General features: G+C 37.6%; 1 protein-coding gene across 2 annotated transcripts in view; it reads left to right on the top strand.

Moving 5' to 3' along the window:
* The first annotated feature begins 2,190 nt into the window (after window positions 1-2,190).
* The window catches only part of LOC129258835 (sodium/myo-inositol cotransporter-like), a 28,440-nt gene continuing 17,226 nt past the window's right edge, over window positions 2,191-13,404 (top strand). The window contains exons 1-6 of one of the 2 annotated variants that reach the window (XM_064098612.1): window positions 2,191-2,251; window positions 3,252-3,628; window positions 8,119-8,212; window positions 10,672-10,743; window positions 11,244-11,348; window positions 12,105-12,164. In XM_064098612.1, the coding sequence (XP_063954682.1) occupies window positions 3,579-3,628; window positions 8,119-8,212; window positions 10,672-10,743; window positions 11,244-11,348; window positions 12,105-12,164 (381 nt within the window). In that variant the 5' untranslated portion in view covers window positions 2,191-2,251; window positions 3,252-3,578. Of the gene's footprint in view, window positions 2,252-3,251; window positions 3,629-5,723; window positions 5,796-8,118; window positions 8,213-10,671; window positions 10,744-11,243; window positions 11,349-12,104; window positions 12,165-13,404 lie in introns of those variants that run through there. The other variant, XM_064098613.1, reaches the window with a different exon arrangement.

Here is a 13,404-nt window from a genome sequence, read left to right as displayed (position 1 = left end):
CATTTTGCTCTTGAATTACACATTGATACATTATTTCTTGGTAGTGAAGCAATTATTGTCTGAGTAAGTTATGATAAAAATGAATTTGATTAACATGTTCTTAATGTACAAGTCTACAATTACGTCAATATTTCAAAATACAACTACAACAACATTTGTTTGGACTCTTGGCCTGAAATGGGCACGTATATAAAGTACAATTCGATCATAAAGGAATACTTGAGAAATTAAATAGTTTCGAACGGCTTTGAAAGAATGAAATAAAATGCGTAATATCTCAACTTGTGCGAACTGTTACTACTGCATTTTTGCATGGGGAAACCCTAAGCTCTGTGTAGATATTGCGTTTGCAGATACTGAAAAGTTGCTTTCCCAAAAGAAATTAAAAAAAATGGATGTGTCATGTGAAAAAGGGTGGTTTACTAACTACTTTTCTGAAAAAAGTGAAAATTGAAGAAAAAAAAATGTCTGACACTGCGTTTTTCCGTAGGCGGCACAGGGTGGTTCCAGATTTGACTAATGTTGGGGTGGTGGCAACTGGTGGCATAATTATGTGACGAGACCACCCCCCCCCCCAAAAAAAAGACTCCATATAGACTCTTTCGCCATTTTAACTCTACGTCATAATATTGGCCTGGACTTTACTCATTACGTCACAATATCTTTTAACAATCCACCTGTCGCGTTATCTTGTTGTGCCGATTGTTTTTATTGCGCGTTGGTATCATCGCCAAATGATGCAACCTGTTTTGGATAATAAAATCATCCCTGAAGAAGGTCTATGACAGAAAAATTGGAAGATAATGTCTCCTCGTGGCGTTTTTCTAAGTCTTCTTTTGTTTATATATACAGGGGCCGCGGAACGGTTTTCAAAGGGGGGGGGGGGCTGAGCCAAAAGTGGGGGGCTGACCATGCTAAAAATCACAATCAAATGGTAATTTTTACGTTTTTGTACACGGTTTTGGAAAAAAGTGGGGGCTGAAGCCCCCCAGCCCCCCCCCGGTTCCGCGGCCCCTGATATATACATATGTACATGTATACTTGTGCTCAAAAGTTAGTGATCCCCACCAATATGCACTCCTTTTATGTCGAGTAAGTAAATATCTAAATCATAGCAGAACTTGAACACTTTAAATATGTTCGTTTTCTGATGGGGTTCACTATAACTTTTGAGCACCACTGTATTTTACAGTGTAATCGTTTGACCTTTACACCTCTACAGATATACATGAAACATTAGTGATAAAAGCATGCAGCAACTAAAGAAGCTTTACAAGTAAGAAGGGACGCATCAAAGTTGACCTTTCTTATAGCCGCTGGCACTTTTTTTATATGTAAACTTTTCGACCTATACACCGCTATAGATATAGCAAACACAATGATAAGAGCTTGAAACCACTCAAGAAGCCTTACACTATAGCATTATTTACAAGTAAGAATGGTCGCAGTAAATATGACCCTAGCCCCTGGCGCTGGTTTTGATATATAATGTTTTGTCCTATAAACCACTACAAATAGAGTAAGAATAAATGATGAAAGCATGAAACTAATAATAAAAAACCTTGCCTTATACTGACAATACGAGTAAGAATGGTGGTGGCAAATTTCCAACCTAGCCCCTGGCGCTGTTTGTAATAACTTTTCACCTAACACAACGCAACAGTACAATTAAAGTGATGATAAATGAATGTAGCTACTTTATGTTACATGAAAAAAGCATGAACGAAATAAAGAAGGTTATACTGGCATTACAAGAATGAATGGTAGAGGCAAATTCGACCTAGCTCCTAGCTGGCACTTTTTTTTCCTATACACGATTTTTACCTATACATCAAACATTGATAATAAAAGCATGAAACAACAAAGAATTTTTACACTGGCAATGATTTTTTTTTGTCTTACAGACACAATTAATTTCATAGGTTTCCATGTAGACTTTCCCTTTTTTGGCTGCTATGCTTCAAGCATATATTTGCTTATATAGTTTGCCTCTGCACTTTCCCCATTAAGTTTTTTTTTCTATATTAATTGTATTTATGTCTTTCTCCATTCACTATAAGATTGTCACTTAATTGGTTATATGTACTTTAGGCCATATTATGATTATGTCTCACGCATTGTAAATTTGTTTTGTATATTATTCCAATAAATGCAGAAAATCCTGCAAAAAAGGTAAAGGCTTGATCCCATTGCACTAACGAATGCAGAGGGGATGTAATACGGAGAATAATCTTGCTATCAGTTGGAAAACGTTATGTATCCGTTGAGTACTCTTTGCATACGTTTTTCATACGCTCTATATCCATCGAGCGTCCGTCATTTCACTGTTCGCCCATTTTGTCCATTGCCTGAAACGGATGAAAACGGATGGACGGAGACACCCCAAAATTTTGCTGTAGGCCTATCTGTTATGAATACGTTTTGTGTCCTTCGGCCAGTGGGAGAAGGCCTTAAGGCCTGGTCCTACTAGCCGATGGACGCAAAACGTATTCATAAATTACACTGCGGACAAACAAAATTTTTATCCGTTTTCATCCGCTCCAGAAATTTGCGAAAACATAACGGAAAATAACGGACGTGGGAAGTATGTAGCGCGGATGTTAAATGGTTGTTCAACGGAAACCTTGCGGATGAAAACGGGTGGAAGTGGATGACAGCGGGTTACCGAGTGTTTTGAATACTTTATTTACGAGATGCATACGTTTTACGCTTACATCCTTTCTATTTCCATGTTACTAACGATGTATAGACGTTCCATGTACCTTATCTTTCCTTCCTCTTTCCGTTGTTCAGCTTCAGTGGATCTGAGTTGCTAGGAAGCCCAGAGGATGCAGAGAGGATACAGCGGACGTTTAACGAATGAAAACGGACATAGAACGCTTATTATTCGTATATGTCGCGTATATATACATCGTACACGGCGGAAAGTTCATCCGTTCTGAAAGTTTTGTGCAGCTCAAAACTTTTTGCGCGGATGAAATTACATTGGACGGATGCTCGAAGGATAGAACGTATGAAACACGTATGCAATGAGTACACAACGGATGCATAGCGTATTCCAAAGTATGGCAAGATTCCCCCCCCCCCCCGTTTTACATCCACTTTTTATCCGCAAGTGCTGTGGGACCGGGCCTTTAAAAGCAATTGTGACCCTAGCCCCTGACCTGGCCATAGAGGATTAATCTATTGTTACTGGGGGTGCTGAGCGTTGTCACAGCACCCCCAGTAAAAAAAAAGTCAATCCTCCGTAGCCAGGTCCATACACCGCTACAGATACAGCAAACATATCACTGAAGTGAAAAATGAATTAACAATAACATGACTAAAGAAGCATGAACAACTAAAGAAGCAAAGAATGCATTCAAAACTATCTAATGGAGGCTGCATAGGTCTATTGTTGATATTTGAACCCCGAGTAAAGAATGCCTGGAAAAACTTGAATTATGTCACAGAAAAGAGGTCCCCGGGCACTAAGGGCGGGCAGCAAGAATGAAAAGTAGACATGGAATATCGTAAGCGATAAAGAGGGTGTAATAGACGACGCTCACACCGTATTCTGGAGGTTATGTCCCGGGGTTATGTTGCATACGGCAAGTACAGTACTAAACTCTGATCTCTTCAAAAGCAGGTAATTTGTGAAATTCGGTCGTTTTTCTGTTTTTCTAATTGATTCTATTCATACTGCATATTATTGTTCGAGATATATATATATATGTATATTCATTTGTTTTGTGTTAAGGATACTGGTAAATAATGTTGGATATTAACTGGTTGAAGCTAGATCTTGTTGGAGATTCATGTATATAATTTAGATGTTAAGTCCTGACAGTGAAAACGGCGCGACTCGCCCAGGCTCGACTTCTTTTACGCGGTTGGGAGTGCGTCCCCTCCAATTTTAGTTTTGTATAAATTTGTTTCAATTCTAACACCTTTGAGACAAAGACCAAATTAAGACCTATCACCTATTCTATTTTTATCAAAGACCACACACTCAGGCGAGCAAGCTACATTCTAAAGAATGTATTATACACACTAGCGTACCTAAGGGGGGGGGGGCAGGGGGCAGACTGCCCCCCCCCCCCCAGTGGCGTAGCTACGGGGGGGCATGGGGGGGCACGTGCCCCCCCTGAGATTTGGTGTGCCCCCCCAGGTGCCCCCCCTGAAAAAAATTGGCAGAGCAAAAAAAAAAGGGAGAAAGAAGAAAAGAAAAAAAGAAAAAAGAAGAAAGACAGAAGAACAAAAAGGAAGAGGAAGACGAGTGAATGAAATAATGTGAGGGGAAGACTTGCAAAAAAAAAATCTTTCATGTTACCATATAAAATTTTTGCTTGCGCTTCGCGCCAGAATCGCCTGTTCGATGAGATTCATATCTTGCTCAATAGGCTGATATGGAGCAAGTTTTGAAGTCTATATACATAACATATTTTAGCTCGGACATCGAGCTTTCATTATTTTTTTCATTTACAAATTTAAGTGCTCTGTAAAATGTTTGTTTTTATGGTCTACATATCAGCATTTTAAGCTCACGCTGCGTGGTCACATTGTTTGATTTGCCAAGTTCATATTGTCTAGGTGTATTCCATAATGTTCCATTAAACAAATGTATTCAGAATGCCCAGATTCTAGGTCTAAATCTAAAACATGCGCGGTGGCCTGCATGTTCTTTATTTAAAATGTACTTAAATTATCCAGTTTCACGTCAGAATATCAATAATTGTCTGCTCACGCTTCATGATCGCATTATTAATGATACCCAATTAACTATATCCTATTTATGATTTACAAAATATGAATAGAGTGTCCCGCTTTTAGGTCTGAAATCTAAATTTTCTACCTCTCGCGCTTCGCGCTCGCATCAATTGTTTAGTTACATACCTATCCCATTTATTAATACAAAAAGTGCTTAGAATGACCATTTTTAGGTCGGAATGTTAAAAAAATTTGCTCGCGCTTCGCGCTCGCATTATCGAAATATATACCGTCTTCGTGGGTAACTGTAAGCAGTCCTTAACAGGTCCCTTTTCGATAATGCTAGAACAGGTAATAAAAATTTCTGCTCGCGCTTGGCGTTCGCAGTAACCATCTAGTTACATACGAATCTTGTTCAGGATCACACATAACATTGCCCAGAATATTAAATTTTCAGGACAAAATACATAAAAGTAAAAAAAAAAAAAAATCGCTCGCGCTTCGCGCTCGCACTTTTTATAAGGCTTATTTCATGTTAATGTTGTTTTATAAGAATAAAACTAAGAAGTGACTGATCGGGGAAAATATAGGTGAAGATAATTTCGGGCACAGTCCCCTATTGGCGAAAGTCGGATCCGCCCTTGTGACACATACACACACACACCGAAAAAATGGTGCCCCCCCCTGAAAAAGCAAGGACCCCCCAGTGCCCCCCCAGGAAAAAAATCCTAGCTACGCCACTGCCCCCCCCTGACGAGTCACAAGCAAAAAAAAGGAAGCAGAATTGGGAAAGAAAAAACAAAAGAGGAAAAAGAAAAGAGAAAAAAAGGGGAGGGGAAAAAGAAGAAAGAGTTTAAGAGAAAGGGAAAACAAAAACTGGGCTGCAGACTGTCGGAAAAAATAATTAACTGTCGGGCACACGGGGCTGTTCCAACTAATTCGTTTTTTTAGTTCCACCATCTTTGTCGGTAAATGTTAATTAAACTGTACACTTTTATCGGTATATTGTGATTTTTACGCAATGCGACTTTTAGAGCTCTCTGTACCGATAGTGAGGACGGACTGGGCTAACCAGGGACAGGAAAATTGTAGAGAACAACTTTAAGGTAATATAATTATAACAATAAAAATTTCGCTCGCGCTACGCGCTCGCATCATTTTTTTTTGTTGGATACCTAAGATAAATGTCTAGTTTTCAGGTTGAAATATCAAAAATTTTCAGCTCGCACTTCGCACTCGCGTCAATTAGTTAGAAACCAATTTCTTCACGGTTACAAAAAGTGCTTAAAATATCAATTTCTTAGGCCGGAATATCAAAAATTTCAGCTCTCACTTCGTGCTCAAATAATAAACTGTTTAGGTATATCCATCCTGTTCATAGTTAAATGAAGTGCTTAGAATGTCCGGTTTTCAGGTCGGAATATAAAAAATCAAAAATATATCATTAGAAACCAATTTGTTTACGGTTACAGAAATTGCTAAAAATATCAAGTTCTTAGGTTGGAATATAAAAGATTTCAGCTCGAGCTTCGCACTCGCATAAAATTCCATCTTGTTCATAATTTAATGAAGTGCTTAGAATGTAAAGTTTTCAGGTAGAAACATCAAAATTTTCAGCTCGCGCTTTGCGCTCACACCAATTAATTGTTTTTAACTACCATCTTGTTCATAGTTTTAAAAAAATGTGCTTAGAATGTCCATGTTTCTGGGAGAATATCTAAAATTTTCAGCTCGCTCTTCGCGCTCGCATCAATTAATTATTCAGTTAGAAACCAATTTGTTTATGGTTACGAAAAGTGCTAAGAATATCCAGTTCTTAAGTCGGAATATCAAAATTTTTAGCTCGCTCTTCGCACCCGCTCGACTTAAAAACTGCTTAGAATGTCTTGTGTCCAGTTAGGAATATCAAAATTTTTAGCTCGCGCTTTGCGCTCACATAATTTATTAAGGAATATTATCCTATTCATAATTAAGTGCACAAACTGTATCGTTTTAGGTCTAAATTTTCAGAAAAAAATCAGCTGGCGCTTCGCGCTCGCAATTATTCAAAAAAATATTATTTCAGTGTAAATTGTAAGGCACGTGCCATTGAAAGTGTAGACTTTTTTGGGGGGTGGTGGGGCTTGTCAAAATTTTTGTAAACAAAAATGTCCCCCTTGAAAATCCTGGATCTGCCCCTGGGTTGGATATAGATGAGTATTGGTCGTCGGACGTCGGTAATCGGTAATATCTGTCGGTAAACAAGGTCCTCCATCCCCCACTGGAAAAGGCCTAGCTATACCCCTGCTTACACATTCCTCTGGTTATTACCGTCCCCCCTTTCTTTCCTATGTACCCGATTCCTTCGTCCGCCTGTTTATCTTTCTCCAATTTCAATTCCCTCAACCTTCTGACATTCCTGCCAGTGAGTGAGTGATTTTCCCCATATCTAGTGATATATCATGTTACTGTCGCATATATTTTCACGTTCATATTTTTTTTTTTTGAGTGAACGGATGCATTTATTTTTGTTTTAACTGAGTATATGGAAATAAAACAAATGCAAATCAATACATGAATACAACTGATTTCAATGTCAAATACCTCTTTTATAACGTCTCCAAATGAGCAGAATAGGGAATATAATGTAAACACCTTCAAAGAGGAATAAAAGAAGTATTCTAATATAAACATTGCAATTACCACTTGATTATAAATATATCGATCACGATCCAATACATTTCATTTCTGGAATGATATACCAATAAAGAATTTATTTCGACAATAAAGTGCAATCACCCGATAGCAAATATCAGTAGTAGCAAGATCCCAAATGTTTCATTTGGCACCCCCTGGGTAACCTTTCCCACCTTCAGTGCCACTTCCAGACCTACAAATCCAAACGTGTATGGGGGGGGGGGGCTGCAAAATGCAGGGCAACAAGGACTGCGAGGTACCCAAATATCCTCATGTATTGGTAATTTTATGACCGAATGTATACTTTCTGCACGTTTCACAACATGTAAAAGGGCTAAATAATAATTGAAAAAATTTTTCGCTCGCTCGAAAAAAACCCTGTGAAGTTGATATTTGGGCAATGATTATCACCCCCCCTTGAACAAATTGTGCGTATACTTCCATGCCTGCTATCCCCTTCCCCTCCCCCACCTTGCTCATCCTTGTTGCTTGCCCCCCCCCCACGAAATATGCCAGGTACGCCACTGACTGATTATACATTATATTAGTTCAAGTGGAGGCTTTATCTGTTTGTAGCCATTATGTAAAGGTGTATTCACATTTCACTGTGTGCAATTTTTTAATGTGATAATTGTTTTAGATGTTTTATTTGGTATTTTGATGTTTATTGACTCGAAGTTGTGAAGGAAACAAATTTCCGATATGGATGAATATAGACGAACTTTGAAGTTTTGATATTTCCTTGTCTTTTAGAACCAATCTTCACCAAACTATGTCATCTCTGACCACCTTGGATATTATCGTCATCATCTGTTATTTTGCCATCGTATTGTGTGCTGCTTTCGTGGTATGTATTCCAACACTTTGACGACACAATAACGGTCGAAGAACTGCTACTGATGTGTCTTCAAACCAGGATATATATGAAAATGTTTTACAAGGACTTGAGGAATATATACGCATCTTCTTATATTGACGGGTCAAAAGCAAAAACAAGGACGATGAAGTGTTAGGGTTGGACCCAAAAATCCAACTCCACTAAGTACCTATAGATGGAATTCGTTTCGCGAGAATTTGAAATCACACTTTATCGGTTGCTCAGGAGTTGAATACAACTTTCTCCTTTTTCAACAACTTATCTCCTGATTTGAAAGATGCAGGAATGCCACTTTCAGAAAATTGAGTCAGGCTAGAACCATTAAAAAAAATCGGCTCGGTGTAAAAATGGCAGAGGTAATAATGGCAGAGGTAAAATGACAGAGGTAAAAATGGCAGAGGTAAAAATGGCAGGGGTTATAATGGCAGAGGTAAAAATGGCAGGGGTTATAATGGCAGAGGTAGAAATGGCAGAGGTAAAAATGGCAGGGGTTATAATGGGAGAGGTAAAAATGACAGCTCTAGGTAAAATATGGCCAGTCTTAAACCCCCATGCAATGAATTGTCAAAAAGCCCCCGCATGTACATAGATTAAATTAGAAGTGCATGTCACGGTTAGGCATTTCATCATATCATTATGTCTTCATCGGCCTTACAATGCTATTTACGAATTCGTTGACGGTGTACCGTGAACGCTTTTTAAAAAGAAATCAAACGATATATATTTTTTCATATCATTTTATAACATTCCTTTTTGTCTGGCTGTTTTTTTTATCTAAAGTTTTGCCAGGATTACCCATGCAAAAAGGAGGAAGAGTAGACATAAGAGAGGTGGAGAGACAGAGAGGGTTAGGGGCGGGGAAAAACATAGAGAACATAGCGGGGAAAGCTTAGAAATTGAAATTGTCACGAATGATTGTGGTTAAATATTATGTCCTTATTTGTAATGTCGTCTTTACTATTCTTTTTGAATATTTGAATGGCAATAAGCATGCGTTCCCAGGCTTGACACTGAATATGTAACTGAATATGAAAATCAATAATAATCTTGCTTTGACTGGTAAACCAATTTGGGGTCGATCGAGGGGGACTGTCTGGTTCAGATTCTTTGCATAAAAGAAGACCCTGAACCTTTACCACTTTACCATATGATAAAAACGGCTTGATGGTCATAACCCTTGGAAGCGGAAGTGCTGTTGGGTATTTTGTACACCATAAACAGCACCTTCTTGGTAATTAGCTTGGTATGCTAAAATGTAGAGGTATGATGCAAACCTCTGTTATTTTTCAACCAGAAGAAAAAACATTGTTTATTATCTAATTATTATAATTTTTGTTGTAATTCTTTTTCTTACCTAAAAGAACTTCATTTAGTTGTAATATTTTTTTTGGTCATTTTCCCCCTTAAACAAATCCCCTTTCATTTTGGAGTGAAAACTTTTTTTCTCAGCTTTTTAACAAACCAGCACCCCATATCTCTTTCATTTTTGCCTCTGCCATCTTTACCTTTGCCATTTTCAACTCCGCCATTTTTTTCACTGTTAGAAAATTTATACTTAAAAATAAAAAAATCCTGCAACAGAGTCTGGAGAACACCTGTAATCTTACTGCACTGTGTAATCTTTCATGCATTTGTGTAAAGTTACAGAAAATTTGTATTTTGTGCGTGTACCCTTACAAATTTATTGTAATAAAACTGTTTTCCCCTTTTTAAAAACATCTGTTCTGTAAAATTGTAGAAAAATTGTGGAAAATCCTCCTGTTATTATAATTTACAAAATTATTTGTTTTTTTCTGTAAAACATGTTTTTTAATTTTTCTTCTGTAGAATCTACTGTTTTTCCAATAGTGTACCTCGGCCACTTTTACCCCTGCCATTATCACATCTTCCATTTTTACCTCTTGTCATTTATGCCTCTGCTCTTTACCTCTGCCATTATCACCTCTGCCATTTTTACCTCTGCCATTTTTACCTCTGCCATTTTTAATTCTGCCATTATTACCTCTGCCATTTTTACCTCTGCCATTTTTACTTCTGCCATTATTACCTCTGCCATTTTTACCTCTGCCATTTTTACATGGCACCAAAAAATCATACCAATTCACAAATTTTTACGGCCCTTTTTAATCAAAACTATGTACTTCGCGAGATAAGAGGACAACTGTACCCCTTCTACCAAACATTTTCTATTTTTTGTGAAATTAGGTCCTTTTATCATAAAAAAAATAATGAGCACTGAATTATGGTCACTTATACGGAGAGTTTTTTCAACCCTCAACATCAATAAAATATCTAAATAAAGCGTTGGATTTGTAAAATTACCGTATAATTTCATTCTCCGTGTCCTTTTCCCTCTTTTTGTTTGTATGTTTGCCCCTCTGTCTGTCCGTCTCTATCTCTCTGTTTCCTTTCTGTTGGTCACGTGATAGGCACTATGGGTAACCAACAGGAGTACCGTCAACGGATACTTTTTGGCGGGAAGATTCATGACGTGGCTCCCGGTGAGTATATCATGATTATGTGAAACGAGATGAATTCATCAATGTCGTAAAAAAACAATATGGTCATTTTAATTTGACTTCTCCTTAGGCGCGGAAATGATAAAGACATAAGTCTCATTTTTTACGAACTACACTGTACAAAAATACCTTACGATCACTGATGATTAAAAAAATCATAAATTTCTTCATTCTTGTTTAGACGAAAACTTTAATAGTATTGACCAAAGCAGTATATCTAAATTTGAAGAAATGTGAAAAAAAAAAATCGTCACGGTACACATGGTACATGCTATAAGTAGGAACATTTACAAACAATTAAATTTTCATCTAACGATAGTGGATATGATTATCCAGATTATTTCAAAGAAAAAATAGAATTCGAATGAGTTTTGAATGCAACATTAAATCATCCGTTAATAATCATCTTTATTACGAGGATGTTATTTCTTCATTAATTTAAGTAATCAAAATCTGTTATCATTACACATGATTTTTCAAAGGTTGGAGCATCTCTCTTCGGCAGCAACATTGGTAGTCAACATTTCGTTGGTCTAGCTGCCGATGCAGCCAAAAGTGGCATATCTCCCGCTGCTTTTGAATTAAATGTAAGCCACTTAAGTCTCTAACTTTTTTCCATAAATCACCGCGACAGTCACACCAACGAAAACGACTCCAAACCGACCGATGGTTTGGTCGGTCTGGAGTTGATTTTGCCACTCTGACTGCGGCAACAACATCGATTTTTTTTCGGGGAGGGGGCATGTTGGGGGTACGTATTTTGGAATTCGCTGAGAGTGAAAACAGATATCGAGAAGTTTCTTTGCTTTCTGTATCATTACTTATTCATTTACTTCGGAGTGGGGGTGGAACGGTTTTGAAAGTAGGGGCCGAAGAAAAAAGGCCATGCAAAAACACAAACCGTCATTTTCACGTTTTTGTACATGAAAAAGTGGTGTTGGTTCAGCCCCCGGTTCCGCGGCCACTGTACTTCTCTTACCACTTTGATTTAAACAATGCGTTACGCCATTTATACTTTTGAAATGTTAATTATCGTCGATTTCTTTCAGATGGGCTAATTTTTGTTATCATGTATGTGCACTATCCGTGAAATAATAGAGGGTATTTATTAAGCGCATAATGACTAGACTGTAGTTCTCTATGCGCCTTACGTTTACGTATAATCAAAATATAGATATACAACTACAAATATACAATATACAAAATGAATAGACTGATACTACCAGTATAGTAGAGAATTCTATGTTTTGAAGGCGTGTCAAGTTGAATTCATGTCTCACATATAATGTTATTAAACGATTATTTTTCTGCTTTGTTCTTTTCTCTCAACCTATGAAACACAGGCCCTCAGCTTATTGCAGCTAATGGGATATCTATTCATTCCAGTGTTCATTGCGTCAGGGGTAAGTCGACTGTGTTCTTTTTAAACCCATTGCTTATGTGAGCCTGGTGATCCCTGTACAAGGTTTACAGGAATCACGGAACACAGTAGCCAACGGGTTAAAGCAGTGGTGGATGGTAATATACAGTGCGTCCCAGAATAAACGAAACCGAGATTTAGCGATGATTTATCATAACTTAATCATAAATACAATAGACAAATGACCTACCAATGTAAAGCTTAGAATCTCCTCTTTCATCTGATATTACTAAGATTATTCCTCATTCACGCATGAGTGAGCAAAAATAATTTGAAGAAAGGATATCAACAACTCATTTGGCGGGGAATTTCAAAAAGAAAATCACATGCCTAAAAGGTTCAATATCTGCTCTTTTATTTGATACCTTAATCACAGGAAATGGTCAAGAAGTAAAAAAGTTATGTTCCCTCGAAACAATGGTTGTATTTCCATAATTTCATTAAATAAACGTGCTTTCACCGGTTTCCCACAGAAGCTATCGCACGGTTAACAAAAGACTTAATGCATGGCTGATCGTCAACAAAACGGAGTGTCGAGTGAGTTTGAACGCTAGCCTGTAAAACATCTTCATTTATGAAATTATTGAAATTCAAGCCTTTTTTCAAATAACCAGAACTTTGTTATTTCTTGACCATTTTCTGTAATTGAGGTACCAAATTAAGGAACAGATATTGAACTTTTTAAAATGTGGTTTTCTTTTTGAAACCCAGATACAGCCCGCAAAATGACTTTTTGGTATCCCCTCTTCAAATTGTTTTTGCTCACTCATGCGTACATGTGACATAATCTAAGTAATTTCAGATGAAAGAGGAGATTCTAAGCTTTACAATGGTAGGTCATTTGTCTATTGTATTTGAGATTAAGTTATGATAAATCATCGCTAAATCTCGGTTCCGTTTTTTCTGGGACGCACTGTATAATAGGGAGTTTTCGCATTTACTACGGGAAACTCTCGACAACGCATTGATTCCTTTCAAAATGCAAGTCAAATCACAATGGAGTGAGCTGAGAGGCTTTTGTCGAAAGTTGGTGGACCTGGACAGCGTCGGAATCTCTTGACTCTGGACAACGACATATTAGCAATTGTTCCTCCGGTCAAAATCTACGGATGATCTGCTGTCCCGGTCCACCAACTTTCGACAAAACCCTTTCAGCTCTCAATTGTGATTTGACTTGTATTTTAAAAAGGAATCGGTGAATTGTTAGAGAGCGGCCGCGTCGT

The sequence above is a fragment of the Lytechinus pictus genome, chromosome 4 (assembly GCF_037042905.1).
Source record: "Lytechinus pictus isolate F3 Inbred chromosome 4, Lp3.0, whole genome shotgun sequence".
Lineage (NCBI taxonomy): Eukaryota > Metazoa > Echinodermata > Echinoidea > Temnopleuroida > Toxopneustidae > Lytechinus > Lytechinus pictus.
The sequence above is the reverse complement of the archived record's forward strand: the minus strand, read 5'-3'. Positions and strand labels throughout refer to the sequence as shown.